At 52.7% G+C, this 20,274-nt stretch overlaps 1 protein-coding gene across 1 annotated transcript in view; it reads right to left on the reverse strand.

The window, feature by feature from the left end:
• Positions 1 to 20,274, reverse strand: part of LOC119974965 (von Willebrand factor A domain-containing protein 7-like) — an 89,626-nt gene that overhangs the window by 14,749 nt on the left and 54,603 nt on the right. The window contains exons 12-14 of the mRNA XM_038814355.1: positions 7,658 to 7,810; positions 6,144 to 6,236; positions 5,039 to 5,307 (exon numbers count right to left, since the gene is read on the reverse strand). Of these exons, the coding sequence (XP_038670283.1) occupies positions 5,039 to 5,307; positions 6,144 to 6,236; positions 7,658 to 7,810 (515 nt within the window). The remainder of the gene's footprint in view (positions 1 to 5,038; positions 5,308 to 6,143; positions 6,237 to 7,657; positions 7,811 to 20,274) is intronic.

A 20,274-nucleotide genomic window follows, 5' to 3' on the forward strand; every position in this document is an offset into this window, starting at 1 on the left:
ATTAGAATAGATGGCATTGAGGTGCGTAGGGAAGAAGTGTTGGCAATTCTGGACAAGGTGAAAATAGATAAGTCCCCGGGGCCGGATGGGATTTATCCTAGGATTCTCTGGGAAGCCAGTGAAGAGATTGCTGAGCCTTTGGCTTTGATTTTTAGGTCATCATTGGCTACAGGAATAGTGCCAGAGGACTGGAGGATAGCAAATGTGGTCCCTTTGTTCAAGAAGGGGAGTAGAGATAACCCCGGTAACTATAGGCCGGTGAGCCTAACGTCTGTGGTGGGTAAGGTCTTGGAGAGGATTATAAAAGATACGATTTATAATCATCTAGATAGGAATAATATGATTAGGGATAGTCAGCATGGTTTTGTGAAGGGTAGGTCATGCCTCACAAACCTTATCGAGTTCTTTGAGAAGGTGACTGAACAGGTAGACGAGGGTAGAGCAGTTGATGTGGTGTATATGGATTTCACTAATGCGTTTGATAAGGTTCCCCACGGTCAGCTATTGCAGAAAATACGGAGGCTGGGGATTGAGGGTGATTTAGAGATGTGGATCAGAAATTGGCTAGTTGAAAGAAGACAGAGAGTGGTAGTTGATGGGAAATGTTCAGAATGGAGTTCAGTTACGAGTGGCGTACCACAAGGATCTGTTCTGGGGCCGTTGCTGTTTGTCATTTTTATAAATGACCTAGAGGAGGGCGCAGAAGGATGGGTGAGTAAATTTGCAGACGACACTAAAGTCGGTGGAGTTGTAGACAGTGCGGAAGGATGTTGCAGGTTACAGAGGGACATAGATAAGCTGCAGAGCTGGGCTGAGAGGTGGCAAATGGAGTTTAATGTGGAGAAGTGTGAGGTGATTCACTTTGGAAAGAATAACAGGAATGCGGAATATTTGGCTAATGGTAAAATTCTTGGTAGTGTGGATGAGCAGAGGGATCTCGGTGTCCATGTACATAGATCCCTGAAAGTTGGCACCCAGGTTGATAGGGTTGTGAAGAAGGCCTATGGTGTGTTGGCCTTTATTGGTAGAGGGATTGAGTTCCGGAGCCATGAGGTCATGTTGCAGTTGTACAAAACTCTAGTACGGCCGCATTTGGAGTATTGCGTACAGTTCTGGTCGCCTCATTATAGGAAGGACGTGGAAGCTTTGGAACGGGTGCAGAGGAGATTTACCAGGATGTTGCCTGGTATGGAGGGAAAATCTTATGAGGAAAGGCTGATGGACTTGAGGTCATTTTCGTTAGAAAGAAGAAGGTTAAGAGGTGACTTAATAGAGGCATACAAAATGATCAGAGGGTTAGATAGGGTGGACAGCGAGAGCCTTCTCCCGCGGATGGGGGTGGCTAGCACGAGGGGACATAGCCTTAAATTGAGGGGTAATAGATATAGGACAGAGGTCAGAGGTGGGTTTTTTACGCAAAGAGTGGTGAGGCCGTGGAATGCCCTACCTGCAACAGTAGTGAACTCGCCAACATTGAGGGCATTCAAAAGTTTATTGGATAAGCATATGGATGATAAGGGCATAGTGTAGGTTAGATGGACTTTAGGTTTTTTTTCCATGTCGGTGCAACATCGAGGGCCGAAGTGCCTGTACTGCGCTGTATTGTTCTATGTTCTATGTTCTAGGTGATCATTTTGGGAGCAGTGATCATAATTCTGTAAATTTTAAGCTGCTTATGGAAAAGGACAAGAGTGGTGCTCAGATGAAGGTATTACACCGGGAGAAGGCTAATTACAACAGCATTAGGCAGGATCTGGAGAGTGTTGACTGGGCGTGAGGGAAAATAACATCCGGCATGTGGGAGGCTTTCAAATGTCAGTTGATCAGAATTTAGGACCGGTATGTACCTGTGAGGACGAAAGATGAAGGTGGCAAGTATAGGGAAACCTGAATCATGAGGGATATTATGAACCTTGTCAAAAAGAAAAAGGAAGCATTCTTAAGGTCCAAAAGGCATAGGACAGATAAAGCCCTTGAAGAATATAAAGCAAGTCGGAAGGAACGTAAGGTAAGAGTTAGGAAAGCTAAAAGGGGTCATGAAATGTCATTGGCAAATAGGATTAAGGAAAGTCCTGAGGCATTTTATGCATATGTAAAGAGCAAAAAGGTAGCCGGAGAAAGGGTTGGTCCATTCAAGGATATTGGAGGGAATCTATGTATGGAACCAGAGGAAATGGGAGAGATACTAAATGACTACTTTGCCTCAGTATTCACCAAATAGAAGGACTCGGTGGATGAGGAGTATAGGGTAGAGTGTGTAGATATTCTGAGTTAGGTCGATATTAATAAAGAGGTGTTTTGCATCTTAAAAAGCATTAAAGTAGATAGGTCCCCAGGGCCTGATGGGATCTACCCCAGAATACTGAGGAAGGCTAGGGAGGAAATTGCTGGGGGCCTTGACAGTAATCTTTGTATCCTCATTGGCTACAGGTGAAGTTCCAGAGGACTGGAGGGTAGGCAATGTTGTTCCATTGTTTAAGAAGGTCAGCAGGGATAATCCAGGAAATTATAGGCCGATGTGCTTCACGTCAGTGGTAGAGAAATTATTGGAAAAGAATCTTAGAGATAGGATTTACTCACATTTGGAAATAAATGGACTTATTAGTGATGGACAGCAAGGTTTTGTGAAGGGGAGATCATGCCTCACTAATTTGATTAACAAAGTAACAAAGATGATAGATGAGGAAAAGGTAGTAGATGTTATATGTATAGACTTCAGTAAAGCCTTTGACAAGGTACCTCATGGTAGACTGGTATTAAAGGTGAAGTCACATGAGATCAGAGGAGAGCTGGAAAGTTGGATACAGAATTGGCTTGGGCACAGAAGACAGAGGGTAGCAGTAGAAAGGTGCTTTTCTGAATGGAAGGCTGTGACTAGCGGTGTTCCACAGGGATCAGTTCTGGGACCTTTGTTGTTCGTGATGTTTATAAATGATTGGGAAGAAAATGTAGCTGGTCTGATTAGTAAGTTCGCAAACAACACAGAAATTGGTGGAGTTACGGATAGTGAAGAGGATTGTCAGAGGCTCCAGCAGGATATAAACTAGTTGGAATCTTGGGCAGAGAATTGGCAGATGGAGTTTAATCCGGACAAGTGTGAGGTAATGCACTTTGGAAGGTCCAATGCATGTAGGAGTTAAATGCTACAATTCTTGCAAGTATTGACAGGCAGAGAGATCTGGGTGTGCATGCCCACCAATCACTGAAAGTGGCAATGCATGTGGATAAGGTGGTCAAGAAGGCATACGGCACGCTGGTCTTCATTGGTCGGGGCATTGAATATAAAAAATTGGCTAGTCATGTTGCAGCTTTACAGGACCTTCGTTAGGCCTCATTTGGATTATTTTGTACAATTCTGGTCGCCACACTAGCAGAAGGATGTTCATGCTTTGGGGAGGGTACAGAAGCGGTTTACTCGGATGTTGCCTGGTATGGAGGGCATTAGCTATGAGGAGAGGTTAGATAAACTTGGTCTGTTCTCACTGGAACAACGAAGGTTGAGAGGCAACCTGATAGAGGTTTACAAGATTATGAGTGGCATGGACAGAGTGGATAGTCAGATCCTCGTTCCTAGGGTAGGCGATTCATGTACTAGGGGACATAGGTTTAAAGTACATGGGGAAAAGTTAGAACTGGGGCGGCATTCTCCCCTACCCGGCGTGACGGAGGGTCCCGGAGTAGGGGAGTGGTGCCAACCACTCAGGGGTCGCGCCTCCCCAAAGGTGGGGAATTCTCCCCACCTTTGGGGGCCAGCCCCGCGCCGGAGTGGTTGCCACCAGAAGACAGGCGCAAAAAACCGGCGCCCCCGGCAGCGGGGCTGGCCGAAAGGCTTTTGCCGGTCCGCGCATGCGCCGGCAGTGACGTCAGCGGGAGCTGGACGCTGACGTCACTGCCGGCGCATGCGCGATGTGGGGTTCTCTTCCGCTTCCGCCATGGCGGAGGCCGTGGCGGACGCGGAAGAAACTAGTGCAGCCAGGGCACTGGCCCGGACTCTGAGGGGGGGGCCCCGATCGCGGGCCAGGCCACCGTGGGGGCACCCCCCGGAGTTCGATCGCCCTCCGCCTCCCCAGGACCCCGGGGGCCTGCTCGCGCCGCTGAGCCCGCCGTTCCAGAGGTGGTTTAAACCTCGGCGGCGGGAGAGGCCTCCCAGCGGCGGGACTTCGGCCCATCCGGGCCGGAGAATCGCCGCAGGGGCCTCTCTGATCGGAGTGGCGAGATTCCTGCCCCCGCCACTTCCCGGGTGAGCACAGTAAGAAGTCTTACAACACCAGGTTAAAGTCCAACAGGTTTGTTTCAAACACGAGCTTTCGGAGCACGGCTCCTTCTTCAGGTGAATGGAAAGGCTTGTTCCAGAAATGTTTATATAGACACAGTCAGAGATGCCCCGGAATGCGAGCACCTGCAGGCAATCAAATCATCAAAGATGCAAAGAGAGAGGTAACTCCAGGTTAAAGAGGTGTGAATTGTCCCAAGCCAGTTCAGTCGGTAGGCCTCTGCAAGTCCAGGCTTGTTGGTGGGGGCCGAATGTAATGCGACATGAATCCCAGATCCCGGTTGAGTCCGCATTCATGCGTGCGGAACTTAGCTATAAGTTTTTGCTCAGCAATTTTGCGTTGTCGCGTCTCCTGAAGGCCTCCTTGTAGAATGCTGACCCGGAGATCAGAGGCTGAATGTCCTTGACTGCTGAAGTGTTCCCCAACTGGAAGGGAACAGTCCTGCCTGTTGATAGTCGCACGATGCCCGTTTATTCGTTGTCGCAGTGTCTGCATGGTCTCGCCAATGTACCACGCTTCGGGACATCCTTTCCTGCCGCGTATGAGGTAGACTACATTGGTCGAGTCGCACGAGTATGCGCACGAGTCGGCAGGATTTTCCCTGAAGGCTTCCGAATGCTGCTGTTGGGAATTCTGTGTTAGCAGCTGATGGGCGCAGTGGGGAAGAGGCAATTAGATCCCCCCTCCCCAACCCTTCTGACACCCAGGGGGTCGGCATCCACACTTTGGAAAATAAAAGCCCCCTGGCGTAGATAGTTTGTTACCTTCACTCTGGTCTTGGTGACGCTGGCGATTGTTGGGGATTGCCGGTGGAACTCAATGCTGTTCTCTCCCACTCCCACCAACTGAACGCTGAAGCCATCATCAGGGAGTGTCTCGAATTCCACCAGGAATATATCAGGGGAGGAGGTCGACTTGAGGGGCTCCTTTCGCAGGACTTCGCCGCGGGCGTTCAGGAGTGCGACGTTGCGGAGACGGAGCGAGGTGTAGTGTGGTAACCCTGTCACTGTGACGCTCATTATGCTCGCCGTACCTGCATGAATAGACACCCCTGTAAGTGGCATCCGGAGAAGAGATAACCCACTTAACCCTGCACCTCCATCCAGGTGAGGCCTTCAAGCAGTCACTGATTTTGCCACTCGATTCCCCTGATAAGTGATTCCCTTATCCCTTACGGAGAGGAGTGTGTTCCCACACCCGTCACCCTAATGATTGAAAACTGCATAATTTCCTCCCTAAATGCTCGTGTGAAAGTAATGATCTACCTCCTTCGACATACACTTCAACATTCACTCCCTCCACCACCGACACACAGTGGCAGCCGCATGTACCATCTACAAGATGCACTGAAGCTTACTCACCAAGGCTCCTGAGGCAGCACCTTCCAAACCCACAACCACTACCATCTAGAAGGACAAGGGCAGCAGATACCTGGGAACCCCACCACCTGGACGTTCTCATCCGAATCACTAACCGGCCTGATGTGGAAATATCTTGGCCATTCCTTCACTGTCGCTGGGATAAAATCCTGGAACCCCCTCCCTAACAGCACTGTGGGTGTACCTACGTCACACAGACTGCAGTGGTTCAAGAAGGCAGCTCGCCACCAACTTTTTGAGGGGCAATTAGAGCTGTGGGCTAAAATGCTGGGCGGAACCAGCGATAATATATCTCGAGAATGAATGAAATAGGAAAGGAATGAAGCTGATGCAGGAGTCTCGGTGTGTTGGAGCAGATTGCTGACCTGTATCCTTCACACTAATGGTGCTGATAGGCCCCCAGTATCTCCCACTTTGTAAAACTGGGGGCCGGAGGTTATGGAGCAGAGGTGTAGAGTTCAGAATGATGAATTCTGATGGAGTCACTCACCTGCCATGGGGCGACCTGCCAACAAAGTGAGACCAGGGTGGGGACCCTCAAAAGGCTCAACAAAATCGTACATAAAATCCACAACACTCTGTCCTGTAGACATCAAAAAATCAGAGAGGACTGGAATCAATCCTATGGTATTGTTAGTCACATTATAATCCCCATTACATTTTTATTACAGTACCTATTACACATTCCAATCCCTGTTACACTCACAGTCTAAAATCCATCAGATTGACATTCCAATCCCTGTTACATTCATATTCCAATCCCCATTACACTCACATTACAACCCCTAATACATTAACATTTCAATCTCCGTTACACTCACTTTACAATCCCCATCAGATTCAAATTTAATCTCTGTTACACTCACATTACAGTCCCTGTTACAGCCCCATTTAATCCTATTACACTCACATTACAATCCCCTTCCACTCACATTCCAACCCTTGTTACACTCACATTATTCCCCTTACACTCACATTACAATCCCTATTAAATTCACAATACAGTCCCCATTACACATTGCTATCCCTGTTACAATCAAGTTACAATCCCCTTTACAATCACAGTTAAGTCCCTGTTACACTCACATTACAGTCCCTGTTACATTTACATTTCAATTCCCTTTACACTCACATTTCAATCCTTGTCACACTCATATGACAATGCCCATTACACTCACATTACAATCCCTGTTACATTGATATTACAGTCCCTGTTATATTTACATTACAATCCCCAATATGCTCACATTACAATCCCTGATCCACTTACATTACAGTCTCTTTTATACTAACGTTATACCATATAGAGCCACAATGCAGTCCCTGTTACAATGACATTTCCATCCCGATACAGTCACATTACAGTCCGTCTTGCACTAATTACAATCTGTTACACTCACATTATAGTTCCTGCTGCATTCCCACTATAACCTCTTCCAGTCATATTTCATTCCCTGCTTTAGTCACACTTTAATCCCTATCGCAGGCAATTTATTATCTCTTGAATAGTTAGTTCCCTTGTACAGGGAGTGTGGGGGGTCGGAGTGATGGAAAACGAAGAGGAGGAAAGAAAGAGGTGAAGAACATGAGCAGATGAGGTGATGGAGGGAACAATGGAAGTGAGAGAGATATGCAGAGCATGGGGAGATGAAAGTGCAGAGTGCAATGTTAGAGAATGAGATTTAGAACGAGGATATAGAGAGAGGTGGTGAGGCAGAAATGTATAGGAGAGAGAGAGAAATGAACAGAGCTGCGAGTCAGAGAGAAACAGAGAGAGAGGAGCAAAGAGAGAGACGGAGATAGACAGAGAGAAAGAGAAAGGGAGAGAGAGACAGAGAGAGAGAGAGAAACAGATAGAGAGAGAGAGCGATAGATTTGCATATACAGGATCAGATTGTTGAACTATTAAACCAGCATAAACATTGTAAAGGATCTATAGTGAAAGAAGACATTGACTGTCGAGACAAGGGAATGTTAGCTGGGAAGTATAACTAACTGAGGCACCTGTAACTTTGACACTGTACGGAATGCCGGAGGAGACAACAAGATCCCAATCTCCAGGATCTATTGGCGAATGAAGACGGATGATGATCAGATCGCCCATACGATCCATACTCGCCAAGACTCCATCGGATAATGTGCTCGGCTGCTGCAGACCTGGAGTACAGAGAGAGCAAGAGTTAGGTGAGTCAACAATGGATTAACAGATTATTCTGCAGGCGAAGGATTGTAAACTGTGCAATTATACAGGAGTATATGTATATTCAGGAGGATAAGGATTGTCCACTGTGTAATTGTACAGGAGTCTCTGTACATTCAGCTGGGTAAGGATGGTCCACTGTGCAATTGTACAGGAGTCTCTGTACATTCAGCCGGGTAAGGATGGTCCACTGTGTAATTATCGTACAGGAATCTCTGTATATTCAACAGGGTAAGGATGGTCCACTGTGTAATTATCGTACAGGAGTCTCTGTATATACAGCAGGGTAAGGATTGTCCACTGTAATTGTACAGGAGTCTCTGTACATTCAGCCGGGTAAGGATGGTCCACTGTGTAATTGTACAGGAGTCTCTGTGCATTCAGCAGGGTAAGGATGGTCCACTGTGTAATTATCGTACAGGAATCTCTGTATATTCAACAGGGTAAGGATTGTCCACTGTGTAATTATCGTACAGGAGTCTCTGTATATTCAGCAGGGTAAGGATTGTCCACTGTAATTGTACAGGAGTCTCTGTATATTCAGCAGGGTAATGTAGCCACCTGAATTGGCCACTTCCCGACCTAAAATGGAGATTCGCAAAGAACGCAGGGGAAAAGGGACAGTATCCAAAAACAAGCAGTTTGCAGAGTTTTCCTGTGTATTCGAGTTGCAGAAAGCAGACAGCACTGAAACCAGCAATCTGAATATTAATGAGCGATTCCCAGGCACAATAGAAACAATCGAGAACGGTCAAAACAAGTCAGACTCCTCGGTGCCAGCAGGAGTCCAAGACAAAGAAGGTTAACCAATATTTAGAAACGCCCAGCGATCAGGAAACAGCCGCAGTATTGGGGAATTCAAACCGATCGATTGGTACGTGATCCAATCGATTGGAGTCAAGTACGGGGTCCGCCCAAAAGGGCGTGAAGCCCCTGGGGTCTATAAAAGACAGGTCCCAAGTTCAATTCAGTCTCTTGGCCGGCCCTCCCAGCAGAACATCTTATCAGCTTGGAAGAACTATTGACCGTGAGAAGGAGAGGCCTGGCTAACAGTTACACCGTCAAGTGTCCAGTCAATGCACGCTATGAAATAGGCGCTCCTGACCCTTAGCCCATACCAGTTAGAAGCCTGCAGCCCAGGATTGAACAAGAGGGCATTGTTCCCTGACCCAGTGGGTTCTTTTCCAAAGATAAGTATTGGCCTGTAGTGGTAGAGATAGTCTAGTTTCATAGTGTTTATGCATGAGTAGCGATTAACTGTATGTATAATAAACGTGTTTTGATTTGAACCTTACTAACTGGTGTACTGAGACATTGATCAGAACTTGAACTTGAACCTCGTGGTGGTATCATTAAGATACCTTGCGACTCTAGAGCAAGGTAATAAAACAGAGCCAATTGAGTGTAAAGCACACTAACCAGAACGAGCAACATTTAGTGGCGACTCCGTCGGGACTCGACCTAGAAGTGGCACCCCCACTCCGAGAGAACCCAGAAATTTGAAATTAGAAATCCAATTGGGAACAGAAACAGCCACAAGAATTCAAGCAGTTCTGATCAATCCTCGTAATTCGGAAGTGTGTTTATGCATGCATAACTAACAGGGATATAAGGTAAAACTGATAGATTTTGTTGCGAAAAACTGTTGGGAGTTTGTATTCCGGAAACTAGCGAAAGCCGTACCCGTGTTTTACAACACCGACTTAGTATCCCTCATTCCAAATTTTAAGAAAGAGCATAAGATAGGAAAAATGGCCATGCAGACAATGGAACACCTCATGAACCCTCAACAAATCGTGGTCGCAGCGACCAGCAGCAGCAGAATAGGTCAGTGTCCCGTTTGGGAAGGTGAATTGAGGAAGTACCTCAAAGGAAGGGATGGCCCCTTTTGAGTGACTTTTTCTCAAATGAGGAAACAGGTCCCGGGAGTATAGGACATACTTGGTGGGAGAACCTGAGCGAGATTCATAAGAAGAGTTTAGGAAAAGCCCGTAAGGACTTCCGGTTGCGGCTAAGCGGAGCTAAGCCGCACGTTCGGCAGCTCCCGCTACCTAAGGACTTTTGGCCCGATTTGAGGGCCCCAAACGGCGCTGTTTCGACGAATCCCGGTGGGGGAAGGTGTCTAGAGGAGCATTCCCCATAATTTATGGTGCTCACCCGGAGTGGGGCAAAGGAAAAAGCTGCAGCAGCTCCCCAAGAAAAGCGGGGGAAGAAGGACAAAATGGCAGCCGGCGGAACACCCGAGGACTGGTGGAAGTGGGAGCAGGAGCAGCAGGCCTCTCTTCTGCGCTGTTTTGCGGAGCTGAAGGCTGAGCTGCTGGACTCCCTGAATGCGACTACCAACAAGCTGCTTGGGACCCAGGCGGCCCAGGAGGCGTCCATTCGGGAGTTGCAGCAGCAGGCCGCTGAGCGGGAGGAGGAGGCCATGGTCCTTGTGGGGAAAGTGGAGATGCACGAGGCACTTCACAAAAAGTGGCAAGACCGCTTGGAGGAGCTGGACGTTCGCACGAGGCGAAAGAATTTGAGGATCCTGGGCCTGGCGGAGGGGCTGGAGGGGTCGGATCTCCCGTCGTATGTGACCACGATGTTGAGCTCGTTGATGGGGGCGGGGTCCTTCCATTTGCCCCTGGAGCTTGAGGGAGCTCACAGAGTGCTGGCCAGGAGGCCTAAGGCAAATGAACCCCCGAGGGCGTTGCTGGTGCGGTTCCATCGATTCAGCGACCGGGAGTGTGTGCTGCACTGGGCCAAGAAAGAGAGGAGCAGCAAGTGGGAGAATTCGGTAGTGCGAATCTACCAGGACTGGAGTGCGGAGGTGGCTAAGCGGCGGGCCGGGTTCAACCGGACGAAGGCGGTGCTGCATGCCAAGCAGGTCAGATTTGGAATGCTGCAGCCTGCGAGCCTGTGGGTGACATACAAGGACTGGCACCACTACTTCGAGTCCCCGGAGGAGGCGTGGGCCTTTGTACAGGCGGAGAAGCTGGACTCGAACTAGGGTCTGGGGACACACTATGGCCGTTGCTGTTTTCGCTGTTGCTGTTCTTCAACTTTGACATGTGTGTTTTTTATGCTGGTTTTCTTTTTGCTCTGTTTCCGGGTGGGTTTGTCTGTTGGGTATGGGTATGGGGTATGTGGGGAATGTTGGGGGTTTGTGTTTAATATGTTCTCTTCTGTACGGGGCTGGGGGTTGGGGTGAAACTGGATTTTGAGGAGCTGTGTCAGAAGGGTGGGGTGTGGCAGTGTGAAAGCGCGGGCTTTCCTCTGGTTTCCCGAGCTGCGGGGCAGGGGGGCGGAGCTGGTGGTAGGGACGTGGCCTCTACTGGTTTTCTTTCCCGCGCTGAAGCGGTGCTAAGGAGGTGTGGTAAGAGGAGGATGACCCCATGCCGGGAGGGGATGGGTTCTGGCGGGAGCTGCTGGGGTCAGCAGAAGTCAGTTGACTCACGGAAGTACCATGGAGGGTGCGTCGCGCCTAGGAGGGGTCCTAGCCTGGGGGGGCGGGATACCGGGTTGCTGCTGGAATGGCCAGGAAGGAGCTGGTATGGACCGGGGGGGCTGGAGGAGAGGCGTTATCGCCATGGGGAACGGGTCGGACGGGGCGAGCTGGCCTGGGGCGAGCAGTCGATAAGCTATGGCTAGCCGGCGGGGGAGGGGGGCGGGTTGCCCTCTGATCCGGCTGATTACCTGGAACGTGAGGGGGCTGAATGGGCCGGTTAAGAGAACTAGGGTATTTTCTCATCTGAAGGGATTGAAGGCGGACGTGGCTATGCTCCAGGAGACCCACTTGAAGGTGGCGGACCAGGTTCGTCTGAGGAAGGGGTGGGTGGGGCAGGTTTTTCACTCAGGATTAGACGCGAAGAACCTGGGGGGTGGCGATTCTGGTGGGGAAGAGGGTGGCGTTCGAGGCGGCTGAGGTGGTGTCGGACAATGAGGGCAGATATATTTTGATGAAGGGTAGGCTGCAGGGAGAGAAGGTGGTGCTGGTTAATGTATATGCCCCGAATTGGGATGATGCCGGCTTCATGAGGCGCTTGTTGGGCCGCATTCCGGACCTGGAGGCAGGGGGCCTGATCATGGGGGGAGACTTTAACACAGTGCTGGATCCCCCACTGGACCGGTCCAGTTCAAGGACGGGTAGGAGACCGGCGGCGGCCAAAGTGCTGAGGGGATTCATGGACCAGATGGGAGGGGTGGATCTCTGGAGGTTTGGGAGACCGAGAGCGCGGGAATATTCCTTTTTCTCTTATGTCCATAGGGTTTATTCCCGAATAGATTTTTTCGTCCTGAGCAGGGGATTGCTCCCGAGGGTGCAGGATGCCGAGTATTCGGCCATAGCGATTTCAGAATATGCTCCGCACTGGCTTGATCTGGAGATGGGGGAGGCGCGGGACCAGCGCCCGCTCTGGCGCCTGGATGTGGGGATGCTGGCTGATGATGAGGTGTGTAGGAGGGTCCGGGGAAGTATTGAGGGGTATCTTGATACCAATGACACGGGGGAGATCTGGGTGGGGATGGTTTGGGAGGCTCTGAAAGCAGTGATCCGGGGGGAGCTGATCTCCATCCGGGCCCATAGGGAAAGGAGGGAGAGGAAGGAGAGGGAGAGACTGGTGGGGGAGCTCCTGGATGTGGACAGGAGATACGCGGAGGCACCGGAGGAGGGGTTACTGGGGGAACGGCGTAGTTTGCAGGCCAAATTTGACTTGTTTTTTTTTTAAATAATTTTTATTGAAAGAATTTTTTACATGAAGATATTTACCCCCACTAACTATAAAATATTACAAAATATTCCCTCTTAACAAATATCCCCCCCCCGCCCGAACTCGCGCGCGTTGTCCCTCCCCCCCTCCCCCCTCCCCCAAAAACAAACAAAGCAACAATCAACATCAGACATGAACTGCGAGCAAATTTGCCCGCGTTTCAACCGTAAATAACCCACCACAACCGTTGTTGCCACCCCCCCCCCCCCCCCCCCCCCCCCGGGTTGCTGCTGCTACGACCTCTGTACCCTATCTCTGAGCCAAAAAGTCGAGGAACGGCTGCCACCGCCTGAAGAACCCTTGTACCGACCCTCTCAGGGCGAATTTGACCCTTTCCAACTGAATAAAGCTTGCCATGTCATTAATCCAAGTTTCCACGCTTGGAGGCCTCGCGTCCTTCCACTGTATTAGTATCCTTCTTCGAGCAACTAGGGACGCAAAGGCCAGTACTCCGGCCTCTCTCGCCTCCTGTACCCCCGGCTCCACCCCAACCCCAAAGATCGCAAGCCCCCATCCTGGTTTGACCCTGGATCCCACCATCCTCGACACTGTCCTTGCCACCCCCTTCCAGAACTCCTCCAGTGCCGGACATGCCCAAAACATATGGACATGGTTCGCTGGACTTCCCGAACACCTGACACATCTGTCCTCACCCCCAAAGAACCGACTCATCCTTGTCCCCGTCATATGGGCTCTATGTAGCACCTTAAATTGAATGAGGCTAAGCCTCGCACACGAGGAGGAAGAATTAACCCTCTCCAGGGCATCAGCCCATGTCCCATCCTCTATCTGTTCTCCCAGCTCCCCCTCCCACTTGGCTTTCAGCTCCCCTACTGATGCCTCCTCCGCCTCCTGCATTACTTTGTAGATGTCCGATATCCTCCCCCCTCCGACCCAGACCCCCGAGAGCACCCTATCACTCGCCCCCCTACTGGGGAGCAAGGGAAACCCTTCCACCTGGCGTCTAGCAAATGTCTTCACCTGCAAATGTCTAAACATGTTTCCCGGGGGGAGCCCGAATTTCTCCTCCAGCTCTCTCAGGCTCGCAAACCTCCCATTTACAAACAGATCCTTCAGCTGCCTGATGCCCACCCTGTGCCAGCTCTGAAATCCCCCGTCCATGTTCCCCGGGATGAATCTATGGTTCCCTCTTAACGGTGCCTCCATCAGACCTCCCACTTCCCCCCTGTGTCGCCTCCACTGCCCCCAGATCTTGAGGGTGGCCGCCACCAGCGGGCTCGTGGTGTACCTCGTGGGAGGGAGCGGCCATGGCGCCGTTACTAGGGCCCCCAGGCTTATGTTGCCACAGGACGCCCTCTCCATTCGTTTCCAAGCTGCCCCCTCCCCTTCCATCATCCACTTGCGCACCATCGATACATTTGCCGCCCAGTAATACCCCGAAAGATTGGGTAATGCCAGCCCTCCACTATCCCTACTCCGCTCCAAGAAGACCCTCCTCACCCTTGGGGTGCCGTGCGCCCACACGTAGCTCATGATGCTACTCGTCACCTTTTTGAAGAAGGCCCTAGGGAGGAAGATGGGCAAGCACTGAAATAAAAACAAAAACCTCGGGAGGACCGTCATTTTAACGGACTGCACTCTGCCCGCCAGCGACAGCGGCACCATGTCCCACCTTTTAAATTCCTCCTCCATCTGTTCCACCAGCCTGGAGAAGTTCAGCTTGTGGAGAGTCCCCCAGTTCCTTGCCACCTGCACCCCTAAATATCTAAAACTCTTTCCTGCTCTCTTAAACGGGAGTCTCCCGATTCCCTCTTCCTGGTCCCCTGGGTGTATCACAAATACCTCACTCTTGCCCAAGTTTAGCTTGTACCCCGAAAAGTCCCCAAATTCTGCTAGCAGTTCCATCACCTCCGGCATTCCCCCTTCTGGGTCTGCCATGTATAGCAGCAGGTCGTCCGCGTATAACGATACCCGGTGCTCCTCCCCGCCCCTTGTCAGCCCTCTCCACCCCCCTGAGCCCCTCAGTGCCATCGCCAACGGTTCAATTGCCAGTGCGAAGAGCAGGGGGGACAAGGGGCACCCCTGTCTGGTCCCCCGGTGGAGCCCAAAGTATTCCGACCTCCTACCATTCGTCACTACACTTGCCATCGGGGCCGAATAGAGCAGCTTCACCCATTTAATAAATCCCTCCCCAAATCCAAACCGTTCCAGCGTCTCCCACAGGTACTTCCACTCCACCCTATCAAATGCTTTCTCCGCGTCCAATGCCACCACTATCTCCGCCTCACCCTCCACTGCCGGCATCATGATGACGTTTAGCAGTCTCCGCACGTTCGTATTAAGCTGCCGCCCTTTCACAAAACCCGTCTGGTCCTCGTGTATCACCCCTGGCACACAATCCTCTATCCTGGTAGCCAGGATCTTTGCCAGCAACTTGGCGTCCACATTCAGGAGCGAGATAGGCCTATATGACCCACACTGCACGGGGTCCTTGTCCCGCTTCAAGATCAGAGAGATCAGTGCCTGCGACATTGTCGGGGGCAGAGCCCCCCCCTCCCATGCCTCGTTGAAGGCTCGTACCAGCACAGGGCCCACCAAATCCGCATATTTTTTGTAAAATTCCACCGGGAACCCGTCTGGCCCCGGCGCCTTCCCCGTCTGCATATGCCCAATCCCCTTGACTAGCTCCTCTAACCCTATCAGCGCCCTCAGCCCCTCTACCAGCTCCTCTTGGACCTTGGGGAACCTCAATTTGTTCAAGAAGCCCTCCATCCCCCCTCCCCTCGTCGGCGGCTCTGACCGATACAGCTCCTTGTAGAAGTCTCTGAAGACCCCATTTACTTCTGGCCCCTTCTGCACTACGTTCCCACCCCTCTCCCTCACTCCCCCAATTTCCCTGGCCGCATCCCGCTTGCGGAGCTGATGCGCCAACATCCTACTCGCCTTCTCCCCATACTCATAAATCGCGCCCTGCGCCCTTCTCCACTGTGTCTCTGCCTTTCTGGTGGTCAACAGGTCGAACTTAGCCTGCAAACTGCGCCGTTCCCCCAACAGCCCCTCCTCTGGTGCCTCCGCATATCTCCTATCCACGTCCAAAAGCTCCCCCACCAGCCTCTCCCTCTCCTGTCTCTCCCTCCTTTCCCTATGTACCCGTATGGAGATCAGCTCCCCCCGGATCACCGCCTTCAGGGCCTCCCAGACCATCCCCACCTGCACCTCCCCCGTGTCATTAGTGGCCAGATATCTTTCAATGCTCTTCCGGACCCTCTTACACACCTCCTCATCCGCCAGCAACCCCACATCCAGGCGCCACAGCGGACGCTGGTCTCGCGCCTCCCCCATTTCCAAATCTACCCAGTGTGGCGCATGGTCTGAGACCGCTATGGCCGAGTACTCCACTTCCCGTACTCTCGGGATCAGTCCCCTGCTCAATACAAAAAAGTCAATTCTAGAATAGACTCTGTGGACATGGGAGAAAAAGGAATACTCCCTCGCCCTCGGCCTCCCAAACCTCCAGGGATCTACCCCTCCCATCTGCTCCATAAACCCCTTTAACACTTCTGCCGCTGCCGGCCTCCTACTCGTCCTTGAACTCGATCTGTCCAGCACGGGGTCCAGCACTGTGTTGAAGTCCCCCCCCATGATCAGGCCCCCTGCCTCCAGGTCCGGGATGAGGCCCAGTAGGCGCCTCATGAAGCCAGCGTCGTCCCAATTCGGGGCATACACATTAACCATCACCACTTTCTCCCCCTGTAGCCTACCTTTCACCATGACATATCTACCCTCTTTATCCGCCACCACCTCCGCCGCCACGAACGACACCCTCTTCCCTACCAGGATCGCCACCCCCCGGTTCTTTGCGTCCAGTCCTGAGTGGAACACCTGTCCCACCCACCCCCTCCTCAGGCGGACCTGGTCCGCCACCTTCAAATGGGTCTCTTGTAGCATTGCTACATCCGCCTTCAGTCCCTTCAAATGCGAGATTACTCTCGTTCTCTTGACCGGCCCATTCAGCCCCCTCACATTCCAAGTGATCAGCCGGGTCGAAGGGCAGCCCGCCCCTCTCCCCTGCCGACTAGCCATATCCTGTCACCTGCTCGCCCCGAGTCAGCCCTCCCCTTCTGACCTGCTCCCCATGGCAATGGCGCCCTCCCCCCACCCCTCCGGTCCTCAACTTCTCCTCCCTGGCCTTTTCAGCAGCAACCCGGTAGCCCCCCCCCTTCCCCCCTCCCCTTCCCCCCCCCACCCCCCTCCCCCCCCCCAGGCTAGGACCCTTCCTAGCCGCGATGCACCCTCCATAGTACTTCCGTAAGTCAGCTGGTTTACGCTGACCCGGCTGCCCCTGCCACAATCCGACTCCTCCCGGCATGGGGGACATCCCCCCCCTTACCACCCCTCCTCGGCCCCGCTCCAGCGCGGGAAAGGGAGCCATTGCTGACCCCGCCCCTTCCTCCCACCCTCCTCCCTCCTCTGCCCTGCGCGCGGGAAACCAGAGGAAAGCCCGCGCTTTCGCCCTGCCACTCCCCACCCCTCCATCTTCAGTTCCACCCCCGTCCCCGATCCCACCCTGATACAGAGAAAAACCCCACAAGAAACACATACCCCCGGCACTCCCCCCCCCCCACCCCGCCCCCCCAACATAACATTATAAATAACAGAAAAAAGAAAAAAACCGGTAGAGAGAAAAAAAAAGGGTCCAAAAATACAACCAAGTAAAAATCCAACCAAAAGAAAGCCACGTGTCCAGCTTAAAGTACCAGAGCGGCAACGACCGCCAAGTATCCCCTGGTTCTAGTTCGAGTCCAGCTTTTCTTCCTGGACAAAGGCCCACGCCTCCTCCGGGGACTCGAAATAGTGGTGCTGGTCCTTATAGGTCACCCACAAGCGCGCTGGCTGCAGCATCCCGAATCTAATTCTCTTGGCATGCAGCACCGCCTTCGTCCGGTTGAACCGGGCCCGCCGCTTTGCCACCTCTGCACTCCAGTCCTGGTAGATCCTCACCGTCGAGTTCTCCCATTTGCTGCTCCTCTCTCTCTTGGCCCACCTCAGCACCCTCTCTCGGTCACTGAATCGCTGGAACCGAACCAGCACCGCCCTCGGGGGTTCGTTTGCTCTTGGCTTCCTGGCCATTACTCTGTAGGCCTCCTCCAGTTCCAGGGGCGAAGGGACGGCCCCTGCCCCCATCAGTGAGCCCAGCATTTCTGCCACATACCTCGGGAGGTCCGACCCCTCCAGCCCTTCTGCCAGGCTCAGGATCCTCAGGTTTTTCCGCCTCATGCGGGTATCCATCTCCTCCAGTTGGTTTTGCCATTTCAGGTGGAGTGCCTCGTGCACCTCCACCTTTCCCACGAGGACCGTGGCCTCCTCCTCCCTCACAGCCATCTCCTGCTGCAGCTCCCGAATTGACGCCTCTTGGGTCGCCTGGGCTCCCATCAGCCTGGTGGTCGTCGCGTTCATCGACTCCAACAGCTCCACTTTCAGCTCCGTGAAGAAGCGCAGGAGAACGGCCTGCTGCTCCTCCGCCCATTTCCTCCAGTCCTTGGGTGCGCCGCCGGCCGCCATTTTGGATTTCTTCCCCCGCTTTTTTCGGGGCGCTGCTGCCGCTTTTTGTCCTGCCCCACTTCGGGTGATGACCATAAATTTCGCAGGGCTCTCCTCTGGGGACCTTCCCCCACCGGGAATCGTCGTTCCAGCGCCGTTAGGGGCCCTCCAATCGGCCCGAAAACACCTTCCTCGCAGGAGCAGCCAAACGTGCGACTTAGCTGGTCATAGCCGCAACCGGAAGTCCCAAATTTGACTTGTTGACCACCAGAAAGGCGGAGACACAGTGGAGGAGGGCGCAGGCGCGGTATATGAGTATGGGGAGAAGGCGAGCAGGATGTTGGCGCATCAGCTCCGTAGGCGAGATGCGGCTAGGGAAATTGGTGGAGTGACGGATAAGAGTGGGAATGTAGTGCAGAAGGGGACAGAAGTAAATGGGGTCTTTAGGGACTTCTACGAGGAACAGTATCGGTCGGAACCTCCGATGGGGAGAGGGGGGATGGAGAGCTTCATGAACAGGCTATGTTTCCCAAGGGTTCAATAGGAGCTGGTAGAGGGGCTGGGGGCGCCGATAGAGTTGGAGGAGCTAGTCAGAGGGATTGGACAAATGCAGTCAGGTAAGGCCCCGGGGCCGGACGGGTTCCCAGTGGAATTTTATAAAAAGTATGCGGATCTGGTGGGCCCCCTGTTGGTGCGAGCCTTCAATGAGGCATGGGGGGGGGGGGGGGGGGGGCTTTGCCGCCGACGATGTCGCGGGCACTGATCTCTCTGATCCTGAAGCGGGATAAGGACCCCTTGCAGTGTGGATCATACAGGCATTTAGCTCACAGGGCTAATCGCTGGCTTTGAAAGCAGACCAAGGCAAGCCAGCAGCACGGTTCGATTCCCGTAACAGCCTCCCCGAATAGGCGCCGGAATGTGGCGACTAGGGGCTTTTCACAGTAACTTCATTTGAAGCCTACTCGTGACAATAAGCGATTTTCATTTCATCTCGCTCCTCAATGTTGACGCTAAGTTACTGGCGAAGATCCTGGCCACCAGGATAGAGGACTGTGTGCCAGGGGTGATACACGAAGACCAGACAGGATTTGTCAAGGGACGGCAGCTCAACACGAATGTGCGGAGACTGCTAAATGTTATCATGATGCCGGCAGTGGAGGGGGAGGCGGAGATAGTGGTGGCGCTGGATGCAGAGAAAGCGTTTGATAGAGTTGAGTGGGGGTACCTGTGGGAGGTGCTGGAGCGGTTTGGATTTGGGGAGGGATTCATCAAATGGGTGAGGCTGCTCTACGCGGCTCCGATGGCGAGTGTAGTTACCAATGGAAGGAGATCGGAGTACTTTAGGCTCTACCGTGGGACCAGGCAGGGGTGCCCCCTGTCCCCCTTGCTCTTTGCATTGGCGATTGAACCTTTGGCTATGGCGTTGAGGGAGTCAGGGAGATGGAGGGGTCTGGTGCGGGGTGGGGAGGAACATCGGGTATCGCTGTATGCGGACGGCCTGCTGTTGTATGTGGCGGACTCAGAGGGGGGAATGCCGGGGGTGATGGAGCTGTTAGTGGAATTTGGGGGCTTCTCGGGCTATAAGTTAAATTTAGGCAAGAGCGAGGTATTTGTAGTACACCCGGGTGATCAGGAGGAGGGAATTGGGAGGCTCCCGTTTAAGAGAGCAGTGAAGAGTTTCAGATACCTGAGGGTGCAGGTGGCCAGGAGTTGGGGGACTCTCCATGAGCTTAATTTTACCAGGCTGGTGGAGCAGATGGAGGAGGAATTTAAAAGGTGGGACATGGTGCCGCTATCGTTAGCGGGTAGAGTGCAGTCCGTCAAAATGACGGTTCTCCCGAGGTTCTTGTTCCTCTTCCAGTGTTTGCCCATCTTTATCCCTAGGGCCTTTTTTAGAAGGGTGACCAGCAGCAGCATGAGCTTTGTTTGGGCGCATGGGACCCCGAGGGTGAAGAGGGTCTTCTTGGAGCGGGGTAGAGATGGGGGGGGGGGGGGGGGGGGGGCTGGCATTACCCAATCTCTCGGGGTATTATTGGGTGGCCAACGTGTCGATGGTGCGCAAGTGGGTGATGGAGGGGGCATGGAAACGGATGGAGAGGGCGTCCTGTGGAGATACAAGCCTGGGGGCCCTGGTAACGGCGCCGTGGAAGCGGGATAAGGACCCCTTG

Source organism: Scyliorhinus canicula, chromosome 12, assembly GCF_902713615.1.
Source record: "Scyliorhinus canicula chromosome 12, sScyCan1.1, whole genome shotgun sequence".
NCBI lineage: Eukaryota > Metazoa > Chordata > Chondrichthyes > Carcharhiniformes > Scyliorhinidae > Scyliorhinus > Scyliorhinus canicula.